The sequence below is a fragment of the Chaetura pelagica genome, unplaced genomic scaffold (assembly GCF_000747805.2).
Source record: "Chaetura pelagica isolate M959 unplaced genomic scaffold, ChaPel_1.0 scaffold48, whole genome shotgun sequence".
In the NCBI taxonomy this organism is placed as follows: Eukaryota; Metazoa; Chordata; class Aves; order Apodiformes; family Apodidae; genus Chaetura; species Chaetura pelagica.
The window spans coordinates 3,168,181-3,183,047 of NW_009954241.1; the positions used below are offsets into that span (position 1 = coordinate 3,168,181).

Genomic DNA, 14,867 nt, shown 5'->3' on the forward strand with positions numbered 1-14,867 from the left:
AGCAGGAATAGAGGAGATCCTTTCCACCTCTCCAAAAGATCAAAAGGACTCTTCAGAGTTAGCTAAGCCAGAGGAAATTCAGGACATGTCATTTGGGAACACACTAACACTGAAGCAGAAAAGGGACCTGCTGCAGAAATCATTTGCCCTTCCAGAAATGTCCCTTGATGATAACTCTGAGCTCAGCATGGAGGAAATTAGACCAAGTGGTCTTCCAAGCCCAAATGTAAAGACAGTCCTTATTAAAGTCCCTGAAGATACTGAAAATCAAACAGAAACTGATAAACTTGATACCAACACAGAGTCTGATGCTGAACAAAACACAGAGCAGAAACAAGAAGAGGAGACTGAGGAGTCAGAATTTAAGATTCAGATTGTTCCTCGCCAGAGGAAGCAGAGGAAGATTGCTGTGAGTGCTATTCAGAGAGAATACCTGGACATTTCCTTTAACATCCTTGACAAGCTTGGAGAGCAGAAGGAGGCAGGTGAGCTCAATCACTGACTCAATCAAAAGGGTTACTACTACCTGAAGGTTTTAGTGTAGGGAGTGTAGGGAGAGATGTGCATATGTGTAGAGAGTGATGTGTACATACAGCATCTGATGTGGTCTGAGTGAGGTGAATGCTTTCAGGCGTTTGTTTCTCACAAGGAACATACCAGCTATACAGATACCATGCATGTGTGAGGGCCCGTTTGAAGAGGAAGTGGAGCTCAGTGACAAAACTATTGGTTCTGATACCCAGTTTAGGGAGTGAAATTCCATGGCATCTTTATGCAGGGAGTCAGGAAAATTGTCACACTTCTGTGCCTTTGATCCTGCTAATTTAGTCCATGACAGACTGATTCTCTATTGTGTGTAGTGATTTTTGGACCTTATTTCTTCTGCAAGCATAAGGCAGTGGAAACCAGACCAGACACATATTCTGTTTTTATACACTAAAAAACTTTTGTAGCCTTCTTTGTATTGGGTATCCAAAAAGTTTACATGGCGTGTCTTTGTTAAAGATTTAAAATTCAAGCTTGGGAAAAGCCAGGCAGTATTTCTGTGTATCTCAGGTTTTTTTCAGGTGATTTCTATACAGCGCTTTGTTACTAAGTTTTTCAGGTGAAGAGAAAGTGGGTCCTAGCTGTTTCCTCAGTCTGCACTTTTTTACCTTTTTACATCTGTGGCTGTTTTTTTTCAGGATTTTTCAGTTATTGGAATTTTACCAGTCTTTTTTCTTTTTGTAGACATATTAATTAAAAGAATTCTTCAGGCCTCAGTTCTCTATTGCTAGTGAAATAAGGGGGAATATTTATGCATTCCTGGCCTCACTCCTTCTTTCTTAATTGCTTTGGAAGGAACCACAGTATAATTTCCTGTTAGTGTATTCCACTTTTACAAAAAGTAATAATTTAGTGTGATCATAGTTACGCTCTTCTCTTTGCATTTCAGGCCTGTCATCCTATGTATGGTTCCATTAAATTGAAGAACTGCTGGAGCTCTGTAAAATCAAAACAGAGCTGAGTGCTTTTGAACCTTTCACATAGGTTCTTAGAGAAAAATGGTCATGAAGAAGTAGTGCAATTAGAGTAAAATGTTTTTTTGACCATTAGTTCTTACTTACAGTTTTCATGCAGTAACTAACACTGTCATCCTTGAAAGTGCTTGGAAGAGCTGTCCCAATTCTGAAGCACCATGTGGAGCCTAGGTTTACAGCATGTATGATGGTCATTTGGTGCATTCTCTAATTATGTCATCCAAGGGGAGCATAAAACATTCACAATGACTCATTAAGCGCTCACTTACATTACAGGATGATACAAGCAATTCAGATAACTAGGTAATTTAGTGACTTAGGTAGTTTAATGTATCTCTTATGTTCTGTTTTGCTTTGTTCAGCCTTATTGATTAGTTTATTTGAGAACATATGTGTTGTAATTCATTTAAGTAGGCTTAATATCACCATCATAATGGGCTGATTATAATTTCAAAGTCTTATTCAAGCTTTGTCAGCCTATTATACTACCATATGTTTTAGAAGTGCTTCTGATGTAACTGATCTCTAAATTTTCCAAATGGGTTGTTTCTTCAAATGCATGATGCTGGGCTACAGAATTTCTTGCCTAAGACTTTTTACAGCACAGATTCATATTCATTTTTATAGGATATGCTGAAACCAGCCATCAACACTTGAAAATTTCTTCACTTTATTCTCCCATATTGACAGTATCAGTTATCTTAAACCAAAAACATTATTTTTAATAGCTTATTTTTCTCTTTTATGGTGGAGTCTTAAACTCTGAATCTTTAGAATCAACTGCTAGGTCAGCAGCCTTTAGAATAAAAACTGATAGGATGTTGGAGGTAAGGCTTTTAAAATATGCTGAGCTGCCCCTTAAACTAGCTTTACATCAGTTGTACCTCTCTTATTTCCATTTGGTGGTTCTGATAATCACTCATGAGTGGGATCAAGATCAAACTCTGTGTGCATTTATTAGTTCTGAACTCTAGGTAGAAATCTCCTTAAAAAAGTGATTTTAATCACTAGATCCCTGTGCATCCATAAAAAGTCTTCTGACACACACATCAAATCCTTTTAAAACTACTGGGAATGCTTTATGGTGAATGGATGACTGAAAAGATATCAAAAAGGCATACAGAGAGAAAGTAGATGGAAAATATTTATTGGTTCTAAATAGTGAGAGTTTAACAACAATTTTTATATGCAGATGCTGCTGCCAAAGGACTTTCCACACTGGAAATGCCCAGAGAGTCCTCATCTGCACCAACCCTGGAAGCAGGTGTCCCAGAGACCAGTAGTCACTCTTCTATGTCAAGTAAGTTTACCTCTGGTTTGAGCATTAAATTGAAGTTGCTGTATTTGTGCTTTGGATGCATATCATGTATGGTAAAAATCTTCCCTTGACTTTCATTGGTTCTTGGAACTATGGCTGTGTTTGGTATAATTAGATCTGTTAAATCCCTGATGGTCAGCACAGTTTTAGCAGGAAATGGTTGCAAGATTTTCTGTTGTGACTTTGTGACGTGGCAGATTTGACAGATATGGTTTTCTTAGATTTGAATAGGTAGCAGCTAAAAGCACTATTTCATTAAAGGTGAATGTTTTCCAGTGAGAGAAAGCCTTTTCCACTGGCAGTGCACAGAAGCAGAGGATGAGAGCTCCACAGGGCTGCTACCATGGTCTTCAGTGCATTTCTGGCTGGGCCACAGAAAAAAGCTCTCTTGCAATTTTTGTGAAATGTCTTGAAATGCCACTTCTCAGCTGCTCACTGAAATGCAGTAGCTATCTGTCTCCCTTACCCATTTCAATGGAAAGTGAACTGGTATGGTTTGAGTAGACATTGACACATGGCTTAACAGAGCAGATGTAGATAACATTGGAAAGTTGAGGCATCTTAGAACGGTAAAAAAATCCAGAATAGTGTGTCCATTTAGATAATATTAAATAACACATGAAAAGGTTGATGGGAGCAAACTCTGCCTACTAGAAAAGGGAGGGGAAATGATGACCTGCTTTGATACCAGTGAGCTGCTAGACCAGCTCAGCCGTCTTGCTGAACTGCAATTTCAGATTGCTGTAGAAAATCTAATTTTTAATTTCTGAAATTCAGCTTCAGCTGATTCAATAGTTAGATGTCAGTTACCAAAGCAGCTAAAGAGGTGCCAGATAAGACTTATCTCTGCCTGGTTTAAGTCTATATTCCTTTGTAAATATTCCTTTCCTCTTTCTGTGTGCCTCAGTTTCCAGCTGCAAAAAGGGACATGAATGCTTCCATTGTGTCTCTTGTCCATTTAGACTGAAATATATTTGACCTTCTACAATGTGTATTTACAGTGCTTTGCATGACAAGCCTTGATCAGGACTGTGAGCACAAAACATTTATTTTACACAAACAGATAACATTTCTTGTACAACCAGTGCCTGGCCACAGGGAGCATACAACATTAACTGTGATAAGAAGATTGTGCCTTTGGACTTCTTTTTTCGAGTAGAGGATTCCACAGCAACGAAGGGATGGTTGTTATGATCACTAGCTCATTACTGTATGAAGGTTGCTCATCTTCTCATGGCTGTTCACTTGTAGAAAAACTGATCAAAGAAATCTTCCCTGCCCATGCTACTAGTCAGTCACAGGCGTGGAAAGTCACATGCTGGTCCACAGTGATCAGCCTGGCTCCAACACTGGTCAAAGACTGGCAGCTTTCTTGGTTTCTTGGTTTCTAGATTTTTTTCTTAACTTACCAATATTTAAAATAATGACTGTCTGTGAGAAATCAGGTAAATAACCCTGGAAATCCAAACTTGCTCAACAGTAGCCTGATTATGTGAAATATGCATTACATTTTTTTAATTACAATTGCAAAAGCTATTAAGAAAATTCAAAGAGATAATTTTCTATATTTTGACAGTCATCTACACTCCAAGCACTCTTGTCAGTTCTAACGTTAATTGCTGTTCTTTCATCAGGAAATTCTATGCCTGATAAAGTGATAAAGCATCTATTTAAAAACCTTGCCCTGGAAATGAAGGAAATTATATTTTTCTCCTAATTTGCTATGAAAGGCAGCTGCAGTATAACTTTTAAAAGTTAAACATGGTTTCTTGGCCTGATTCAGTTCCAGAAGTTCAGTTATACAAGGACTGCTGTGCAGCAATGTTGGAGAAATTTGTATTTGGAACAAAAATAGAGCTAAAATGCACTCTGATACATTGAAAGGATGTAATGAGGGAAAACTTATAATACTTCACATAATAAAATAATTTCAGTGTGCAGATTCCTAATGAAGTCATAATTATGTTTATTATTGCTCAGGGCCTCAATTTGCTTTGTTAGGGGATACTTTGCTTTCTCTGAATTTGATACTCTCAGATATAAAGTGAGTAGAGCAAGTATATCAGGCACTCAGCCCATCAGAGTGTTCTGAAAGCTGTAGTTTGTACCTTGTCTGTACTTCTTCATCACAATTGATAATGTGAAATGCTGGGTTTATTTTCAGAGCTTATCTGGGTACTGTTTGGAACTACCTGAAAATCTTTTTAAGGATGTTAAATTTAGTTGCAGATTAAAATAATGATTGGGAGGATATTTTGCTTTCTTGCTGTTATTTTAAAGCCGTTTTGAAGAAAGCTCTAATACATGCATTTAAGGCAACATTTTAAAAGCTTTCCTACATGGGAGTGCATGTCAGCAGTCTCACATACCTTTTTCAAGCAGGATGTTAAATCTCTCTTCATGCTATGAACAATGATTTTGGTTTCAGTGGTGGAAATACATCGCTCAGACTCAGCTGTTCAAGCAAATGTGTTGTGCTTTTTCAATCTGAATTTTCTTATGAATGAAAAGTAAGAAAGTCAGGAGTTGTATCTCATGTTTCTTCCTCTATTTTAGCACTGAGAAAATACATGACCAAAAAGTCTTAAATTTTAAATCCACATTTTGTGTGTGTGTGTGAGCATTGTCTAGTGAGACACATCTCTTAAAGCAAACAGTCATATTAATTTAAAGGAGTATTGTAAATAGTTGGGTAAGGAAAAATTGAATCCTTATTGCCTGATTAGTTCCATGTAACAAGAATGACAATGAAGTTACAAAAGGGACACATCCTCAAAGGCATGCTGGCTCCACACTTCAGAATAATGTACAGGTGGTGTGCCTGAGCGGTGGGTATTTAGGAGGCATATTCAGGTTGTGTCACCTATGAAGGGTGCTGATGGTGTAGTCAGTTAATTTGTTTTCCTACAGTGGGCGTGGGCAGAGCAGTCCTCCTTATTTTGCAGGGAGGAGAGTGAGTTTTCTTCCTTGGTATATTGTGAGTGAGATCCAAGTATATATTTATCACCTGTCAGCATGGGAATTTTGGGATAGTGTCTTACACTTCAAAGATACCAAGTGTTTTGAAGAGCTTTTGTGATATTAGGAGACAAAAAGGCCATGGCAATTGACACACTGGATAAGATTCTGAATCCAAGTCTCTTACGACCCATGTCATTTGGGCCAGAACTGTACCCTGTGTAGTTGTATAAAAAGCGCATATTGACTTAAGCAAGACCCTGACAGCAAGCAGTCATTTTCTTTTCAGTATTTATCTCATACTGGCTTGTAAGATCAGGAAATAGGAGTAGTTTTACATGTTGTCTGAGCCCCTGAAATCCTTTTGCATTTCTGACTTGCAGCTCAGTTCAGACAAATGAAAAGAGGCTCTTTGGGAGCTCTGACAATGAACCAGCTAATGAAGAGGCAGCTGGAACACCAGTCTAGTGCTCCCCACAATATCAGCACTTGGGATACTGGTGAGCTGCATTTATTTTTCTTTACTTTTATTTCCTAAACCAATTACTTTCAGTATCAATCAATTAAAACAGTGAGTATTCCTATTCTATCATTGCAGATAAGTAATCAGTCTCAAGTCTAAAGTGAAACTTTATAGTGAGTACTAGATTCTCACCTGGTGTGAACTGGAATAGTTACATATTTGGGAGGCAGTCCCTTTGGTACAGTGGTGTCCCCACAGTTTTGGATATTACTTGGGTTATTTTCTGACCTCACTGAATGAATTTAAGTATCACTGTTGATTTCATTAGGTATAGGATTTGCCCCCTGGTGCATGGAAGAATTTATTTGCATGTATGTTTATAGTGATGTCGGTACCTCAAGGAGTTACGCCTTATACCAGCCAGTTTTGTTTTTCTTCAGCTCATGCTGAAAACCTGAAGTTTCTGTTCACTCACTGACCTGTTTTTTTCTCCCTGTAAGCTGAATGCAAAAACAATGAAAACTGAATTAAGCACATAATTTCCTCATTACTCAAATGTTGGTTTTTTTGTTTTGTTTAGTTTGCTTTAAAGATTTTCTGTTATGACCAAATTCATATCAAGTGTCACTACACAATGAATTCACTCTGGTTTATCATACATGCTGGATATTTTATTGCCCATCTTGATGTTAATGACATTACAGAATCATGCTTCTTAGGAATTTATCAGCAGATCCAAATGCATCCAGATAAAGGAATGCTGAAAATATTATATGGGACTTAGCATGATGAATGAATGTCTCACCACCAGTTCTGGACAGCTGAGTAAAAAATTTTGCTTGATTCAGTCTTCAGCCTTCAAGTTCCGTCAAACTAAATCTTGTAGCTAAATCATGGGTAAAGTGGCTTCATCCTGGGTCAAACCAGGACAGCATGTTCAGGATTATCCTTTCTCCTAAAGTCTCCTGAGCAGCATGCTCAGCATGAGATCCTTAAGTCATAAAGATCACAATTTGTCAATGATAACAATGTGGGTTTTTTTTGTTTTGTTAAGGTAAGTTAATCTATTGAAGACACTTTGCTGGTATCACCTAGTTTCTCAGGCAGGGGTTTAGAGATGAAAAAGTTGTTGTTTCTTTTTGCAAAAAGTAGTTAGCAAGTATTCAAGAGGAACAAGTCTGTGCTCAAAACCATCTAGAAACTCTGTCTTGTTGATCTTCTTCCAAGTCCAGTAGCTTTCTTGACAACATCTAAGACACTTACCTCCAACATTCGTTCCAGCTAATGGCCTCCAATCACGGAGATACAAAGTAAAATGTTCTTTTTCTGGAAAGCTTTACATCTTTCAGTCTCTTTTTCAACCATTAGCTTACAAGTAAAATAATTGGACAGAAAACTGTTTGTTGTTTCTTTTTTTTCAGGACAAATGCTCAGTATGACTATTTGTAATTTCAATGGCACACCACAATTTTAAGACTCATTATGCTCTGGTGTAACAACTAGGAAATACACATGCATGCTTTATTTTTATTCTTTTTTACATTGATAGGTAGTGTGTGTCTCTTTAATTTCTTACTTCAAACCACTCTTTTCCTTAGCTTGCTATCTGTAAAATAAAATAATTTAGTGTCTTGCTTCTGTCAGCACAAACTATACCTGACTTCTAGGCTCTTGGTATTTCTAAACACTGTCTTTCTCTTTGTGTGACTCATATATTCCGTATCTTGTTGAATCTTTACAGCTAGCACTTCTTTTCTTGTTAAAGACACTTACTTTTCTAAAATGCCTTACTTGATATTAGGTTATCTGTGTCCTTTTTCCTTTGAAGACTTCTTTCATCTTTCTCTCACCCTTCCTCCCCACTCCTTTTCTATGCTTAAAAAGGAACACTTTGTTTGTTTGTTTGTTTGTTTGTTTGTTTGTTTGTTTGTTTGTTTTTAAGAGCTGTTGTATTTGTCTTTCTCTTGTTTTAACTGCTTAAGACTTGTGATGCTGGTAGCAGATGCTGGATTCTAGCTAGTTCTGGAGTCTGAAGTTCTGTATCTCTTCACAGAGCAGATACAGCATGGAAAGCGGATGTGCAATGTCCCTGTTTGCTTAAACCCTGACTTGGAGGGACCACCACTAAGAATCAGAGGTTAGTTCAATGTCTATTTGACCTGATCTCTCTGCTAGGACTGTCAGGAAGGTTTTTTGGTTCGTACCAAATGCTGCTGAATTATAAGTTCCATTCAGCTGTATTAAAGGCCCCAACTGTCCTGAAGAGTGTAGGTTCTTGAAAAATTATTAAATACGATATTTCATTCAAGACAGGGACAACTGATAAGAAGTACTGGCTTTCTGCTAGTACTTGTTTTGGCTGTCAACCTGGAAATAAAAGACTCTGTATGCAGAATATAGTTCAATCCTATTTCTTTATGAACTCTCCTCTCTCACAGCTGAAGTACACCCAGACTTTCTTACAGCCTTGCAATGGGCAGTAACTTACCTTTTTTCCCTACTGTTCAGTGCGCAAGACAGGATATTTTTATTTTGAGTAATTATTCCAACATTGTAGCCTGCTTTATGACAGCTTTTAGCATTTGTGTCCTACAATTGGTCTTGCATTTAGGAAATGACAGTGAAACTTCCAAAGTTATGGTAGAGGCATCTTTATTAATTTGTCAGGGGGAAAAAAAACTGGCTAGAAATATGTGAAAATCCACTCCTATACCTTGCATACTTTATGGTGTCCTACATTATTGAATCCCACAAAATCTTAGGGGACAATTATGAAGTACTGAACTCCGTATGTAAAAAGATGTATTTCCTTCCATACTTACTAAAATTATTGTTTAAAATGTGTCTTATTCCTGTGAAACAAGCCCTCATCACTCCACATGTTTTCAGTTCAGAATTTCTGGGAGCTTCTTAGATTATTTTGCCTGAGAGCTGACAGTATTTTTTTTTTTTTTCCTGCAGTAACTGTGATTTTCTCTTCAGAAATTCCATCTGAAACAAGTTTAGGTGGAGAAGCTTACTCCTAGTTCCGTAGTTAAATATTATCAGAACAGGCTAATGTTAACGTTAAATCTTGAACCTGCAGACTGTAGCAACCAGCAAGAAGGTTGGTAATAGATCACTTAATTTGCACTTGAATTGGCATCAAAAAAGCATTAGTACTCTTCTAAAAATTGGTTCACAAAATGTGCTTTTCATAGATTGGTCTTTAGAATGAGATACCCTTGGGAACAATTTGTGTCCATAATGATGGTATCTACCAGCTGAGCTCCCTGGATTAATTATTGGAGCTGAATTGTATGGGAACAGGAGTAATGCTGTCTCTATCATGCCCTGCTACATGTGGCAATCACAAGAGATCTTTTAAGAACTGAATCTCTCTTTCTGTCTTAGTAACCTGGAGAAGGAAATTGCTAACAGTGTGTTATCATCACAAGGCATCTCAGATTAGTAACATATCTCGTACATCACAGTAGCTTTGATCTGGGTTTCTAATGGCTCATGAATGAGTCTGATTAATCTTCTTGAGGTTTTCTTAGAACCAAACTAGCTCAAGAGTTGCCTCTTCATGCTTCATGAAAACAAAGGGACCAAGGGAGGAAAACCACCATACTGGAGAGATGTTAGACTGTCAGACTACCCTATATTGCTGTAATTCTGGAAAGCAGAACTCAGAGAAGCCAAGTTTGAATCTTCCATTATACATAACTTTTCATATCAAAACAAGCATCTATCAGAAATTAGGTGCACAAAAAATGCTAAAACTAGAGGGAACTATAGTATTACCTAAAAAGGTTGGGCCAGATGATTCTTGAGGTCCCTTCCAATCTGGCATTCTATGATATTGGTATGATCACAGTGTCTATGCCCCCAGTTGAACAACTCAGCTTCAGAGAATAAGGATGCTTGTGAAGACTTTCAATGGAAAGCATTTCTAATTAATCATCAGCCCTCCAATGTTCTCCATGTTTCTCAACTCCTAATAAATGATATCTTCTACCTGTCCTTTCCTGGTTTCTCTGTTATGCATCTGTTAGAGATGGTATGAATAGATTGATGAACTAGTGTTGAGACATAGGAATGTGTTGTCTTCTTCATGTCACCAAGAACTATGGGAAGGTAGTTCCCCAGGAGTACAGGGAACCGCAAATCCTCTGGTGTCCAGGGTCATAGCACCTGTGGAATTATGCTCTCACTAAAAAAATGAGCACATACCATTACATCTGCCTTCCTGGAAATGTTGTTCTTCATTGGCTTTTTACAAAGGATTTTTGAAAAGTTTTTAAAAATTATTTTTAGCTGATAGTACTAGGTAATTGGAGTAATCTGGCAGAAGCAAGGAATGTACTATATACCCTCCTGTAGACCCACCTTTTTTCTTATTTTTATGCACAGTAAAACCATCATGACTCTTTAGAAGTTTGCTCTTCAGGCAATTTGGATTTCTGCTTAGTGATTTTCTTCCCTTTTTTTAATATATATTTTTAAATTTTTTTCCCTCCCTGATTGCATTAAGGTGCCACAAAGTCTAGCTTGCTGTCAGCACCCAGTATAGTCAGTATGTTTGTACCTGCACCAGAAGAATTTGCTGATGACCAGCCCACTGTGATGACTGACAAGTAAGTTCTTTTTCTATTTCTTTCAAAGAACTAGTTGAACTTCAAATAGGTCACTTTATGGAAATATAAAGTCCATTCTATAATTTATCTCCATGCTGTTTTTTAATTAATATATTTACTTCAAGGTAAACATTTTCTAAAGACTGCCAGCAAGATGTGCTTTTAATTCAGTAGGACCTGTGTGAGTTTCCAGAGACAAAATGATGACTCAAACTATTTTTAAATCAAGGGTTCCTTGTGATCCATCAGAAAACACTTTCACCTGAGGAAAGAAGGAAAGAAAGAAGAAGCTCTTTTTATAAAAATTCCTTTGGGTTTCTGTTGATAAAGATAACTATTGATGTGTAATCATGTGCAATCAACATAGCATTTTTAATGCTGATACTTTCTGATTCTGTAAAAAAAACCAACAACTCTAAAGGAAGTGTTAAACACAAGTATACTTATTTATTGGAGAAACAAGTATTCAGCAGGGAGCCATGCATTGGTTTGCTCAAAAATTGGAAAGAGAAACCAGAAATTCTTACTTCTGATCTTGTACTCTGTCCAGTAGAAGACATGCCAGGATGACCACTGGAGAAAGACATGGCCATTGTGCAGGCTGTGACTGGAAGTGGGCCTTATTGTCTGACAGATTGAAGCACCACAAAAGTTAAGCTTTTCTTTGGCACTTCCTTTGGCCATTTCACCAAAGCTCTATTAACATACAGACCAGCTGGGCTTGACTTCTGTAACTTTTTTAGCATATTTTCTTTCTGTTCAGTAACAAAAGCAAAAAAATTTCCTCTACAATTCCATTAAGTTAAAATATCACAGTCTGTTGGAGTCATTAAGCAAGCCCTCCTACTGGGCTGCGATAAGCCAGTTTCCCACGCTGTTTGCCTTTTCCCTAGGTTGTGAAAGCCTGTTTTCATCTCTCCTAAATCTGACATCCTCTTTATAATTAGCCATTACTGAGCCCTTTCAGAACATCATCAGTTGTCTGATGAACATGTCAGCAAGAAGAGTGACTCTGCAGAAAATCTGTCCTTGGAAAGGAGGCTTCTCTGAAATCTAAGGTTCTGTGCCCCTGAGAGGTCTTTTCAGTTCTTTCTTAGTAGCTAAACTGTAGTGGGAACCAATCAGATCATTGTTTCCTAATTGTATATTTTGTTATTCATAATTCATGACTGACAGGAAGGACAATTTGAAATTGTTCTATCTCTTTTGAGAGAATCTATGACTGTCATTGTGTCTGTGCTGCTAAATAGAAGGGTGCCAGTGACTTGAGGCCTTGAGTTGCATGAACTGGCTGGTGTTCACACTGCTGAGGGCTGGTCTGCAAATTTCTCTTGGATAGTGCAAACTGAAGCATTTGAATATAGTGAGGGAACTGGCTAACAACCAGTGGAGAACTGGAAACGAGGCTGCCCTGTGACCCTCATATTTGTCAGTAAAGAAACAGCCAGTGCACCTAGTGAGAAGTCTTATTAACGTTTGAAAGCCAGAGACTGTTATTAATTATAGAAAGAACACAATTACATTCTATTTCTAAATAAATTTTGAACAGAGTGTACTGAATAGTAGTACTTTTATAAACCATAATTATACACATATGTAAATATAGTAATACTTTGTTTTAAATTTGTTAATGTCAGTTTTTAAAATTCTTTGCAGGTGCCATGACTGTGGAGCTATTCTTGAAGAATATGATGAAGAAACACTAGGCCTGGCCATAGTTGTGCTCTCAACCTTCATTCACCTTAGTCCAGACTTGGCTGCTCCTCTGCTGCTGGACATCATGCAGTCTGTAGGAAGGTAAATTTAGGACTTTGCTCTTTCTGGTATGATTGAAATAATTTTGTGCCTGGATTTGGGTTTACATAAACTTCACTATATGAAGTTATTAATTTTATAATTTGTAAGTGTTCTGTCTGCTTCTTTGTTACTGATCACGTTATGAATTTCATATGTAACTTCTTCAACTGTCACTTCAATTCTGGGCAGCTCCTTTGTTTTCCTATTTTTACCATCCAAAGGGAGATTGCAGCTTGGGAATCTCCCCAGCAGGTCCCACTATAAGCAGTAATGTAAAGAATTAATTAAGTTTTTCTACAGCACTCTCATCTTCCTTGACTTCCCTGTTTATTACCTGAACAGCAGTTGATGCAGCATACTCTGTGTGCTTCTTAATCCCATTTTATTTGAAGAAAAATTTACTGTTAGTTTTTATTCCTTCTGCTAGTTGCTTCCTCAACCATTTTTTATTTTTTTTTGTCTGCCTTCTTGCAGTTTTTTTCATTGGATTTGTCAGGATTTATGCTTCTTTTTGCTTTCTGATTTCAGACATGACTTCAGCTTTTTGGAAGAAGCCCTCTTTTTTTCTAATAACCTCCCTCACCTTTCCTTTCTTCTGCTCTCTCAAAGTCTTTCTTAACAAGTGGGGTACCTTGGCCCTGTGCTTCTATCATGTTTTTCTTAAACATCTTCTGTGCTCTTTGTAAAGACTGAATTCTCTTGGTGACCCCTTTTTGCTGCTTTGCCAGAACTTTTCACTTTTATGTAGTTCCTGCTTTAGAAGTTATGCATAAATGTGTTTGGCTTTTCTGAATTTTGTTGCTCCTGGGGGACTGTTGACTCCTAGATATGATCGTTCATTAGCACACCTGAAGCTCCTCTGTTGCTGCCTCGGCCTATTCCACAACTTCTTGCCTAAGAGGTAGGAGGAATGTGTTTCAGAATAAACTGAGCAGCACTAGTGCAGAAATAGTGTGAGCTCTCCTTTTCCGTGTTCTTTTCAGTGACTGAAGTTAAAATTGCTTGACTGTCACTTCTACAGGGGCATGGCTCTTCACAGCCCTGCCTTTCCACTACCTTCAAATTCCATATAAATACAGTAGCTATTCAAGTTCTTAATTTCCATTAATTGCAAGGCTGCAGCTCCCTGCTGTCACTGCTAATGAACTCTGATGGAGGCACAGTTTCTAATCTAGACACATGCTATCCACTCCGTGTGGTTCTTGGAAATGCAGCAGTACTACAGCCACGGAGAGTGAATAATTTAGAAGATACATTACTAAGGGATGGGGGCTGAGTTGTCTGCCTTCTTCTGTGCTTTGATGAAGAAATGCTGCATCTTTGGAGTAAGGCAGCTGATGGGGTTGGAGCAGCAGATGGCAGGCAACATGGGATATTCCTGGTAAATGTCCTGTCTTGTTCTGACTGGCTGTCATTTCTGACAACTTCAAAGTCCAGTAAGAGGCTCCCCACAAAGGAGTTATTTTGAATACATGGAAAACAAGTAGCACACAAGCAAAGAGGCCTTCAGGTGACTCATGTATATAACCTAAGTTGCTGTCTTCCATCAAGCAGTGCCATATGATTACCTGAAACTACCCATCTGACAGCAGAGATGAGAGTAAGTTAGACTACTTGAATTTTTATTCATAGGAAAATAACTACTACTTTCATGCTTAGAAGAGGAAACAAGGAATTAGGAAATCCAGGGTCTTTCAGGGTACCTACACGATACACAGAAAAATTTTTCAAAAGCTATTTGGGTATTCACAGCTACAGATAGGCATTTCTTGGAATTTTCAGAAAAGAAGAAGTTCTATGTTCAAATTATTGACAATTAGAGATTGACATGTTTATAAGACTAGCATGCACTTAATTGTATGCTCTAGTTCCTGAATCAAGATTTTTGACTTTTTGATTCTTAGTTCATTGATTTTCAGTGAGATTTAGCTTTCCAAGCATCAAAGCTCTGTTTGAAAATGGCATTCAGGCCCTTGAGTTAGTGAGGAGCTTTGAAAAGCTTCCGTTCTTATTAATATGTACAAATTTTAACACATCCATTTACTGTCTACTGTCTATTTATTCTTCTGCTTTGTGGAGGTAATATCTTCAAGTGGAGGTAATGATAGGAGTTCATAGCCTTTGTGGAACAAAATATTTAGAGTAGTAATATTAAATACATATAAAACGTAAATTTCAGAGTTTCAGGTGTT

The 14,867-nt window shown here is 37.6% G+C and overlaps 1 protein-coding gene across 1 annotated transcript in view; it reads left to right on the top strand.

The window, feature by feature from the left end:
* Window positions 1-14,867, top strand: part of UNC79 (unc-79 homolog (C. elegans)) — a 94,233-nt gene that overhangs the window by 47,264 nt on the left and 32,102 nt on the right. The window contains 6 exon segments of the mRNA XM_010003727.1: window positions 4-485; window positions 2,713-2,820; window positions 6,180-6,296; window positions 8,313-8,396; window positions 10,776-10,878; window positions 12,535-12,675. Of these exon segments, the coding sequence (XP_010002029.1) occupies window positions 4-485; window positions 2,713-2,820; window positions 6,180-6,296; window positions 8,313-8,396; window positions 10,776-10,878; window positions 12,535-12,675 (1,035 nt within the window).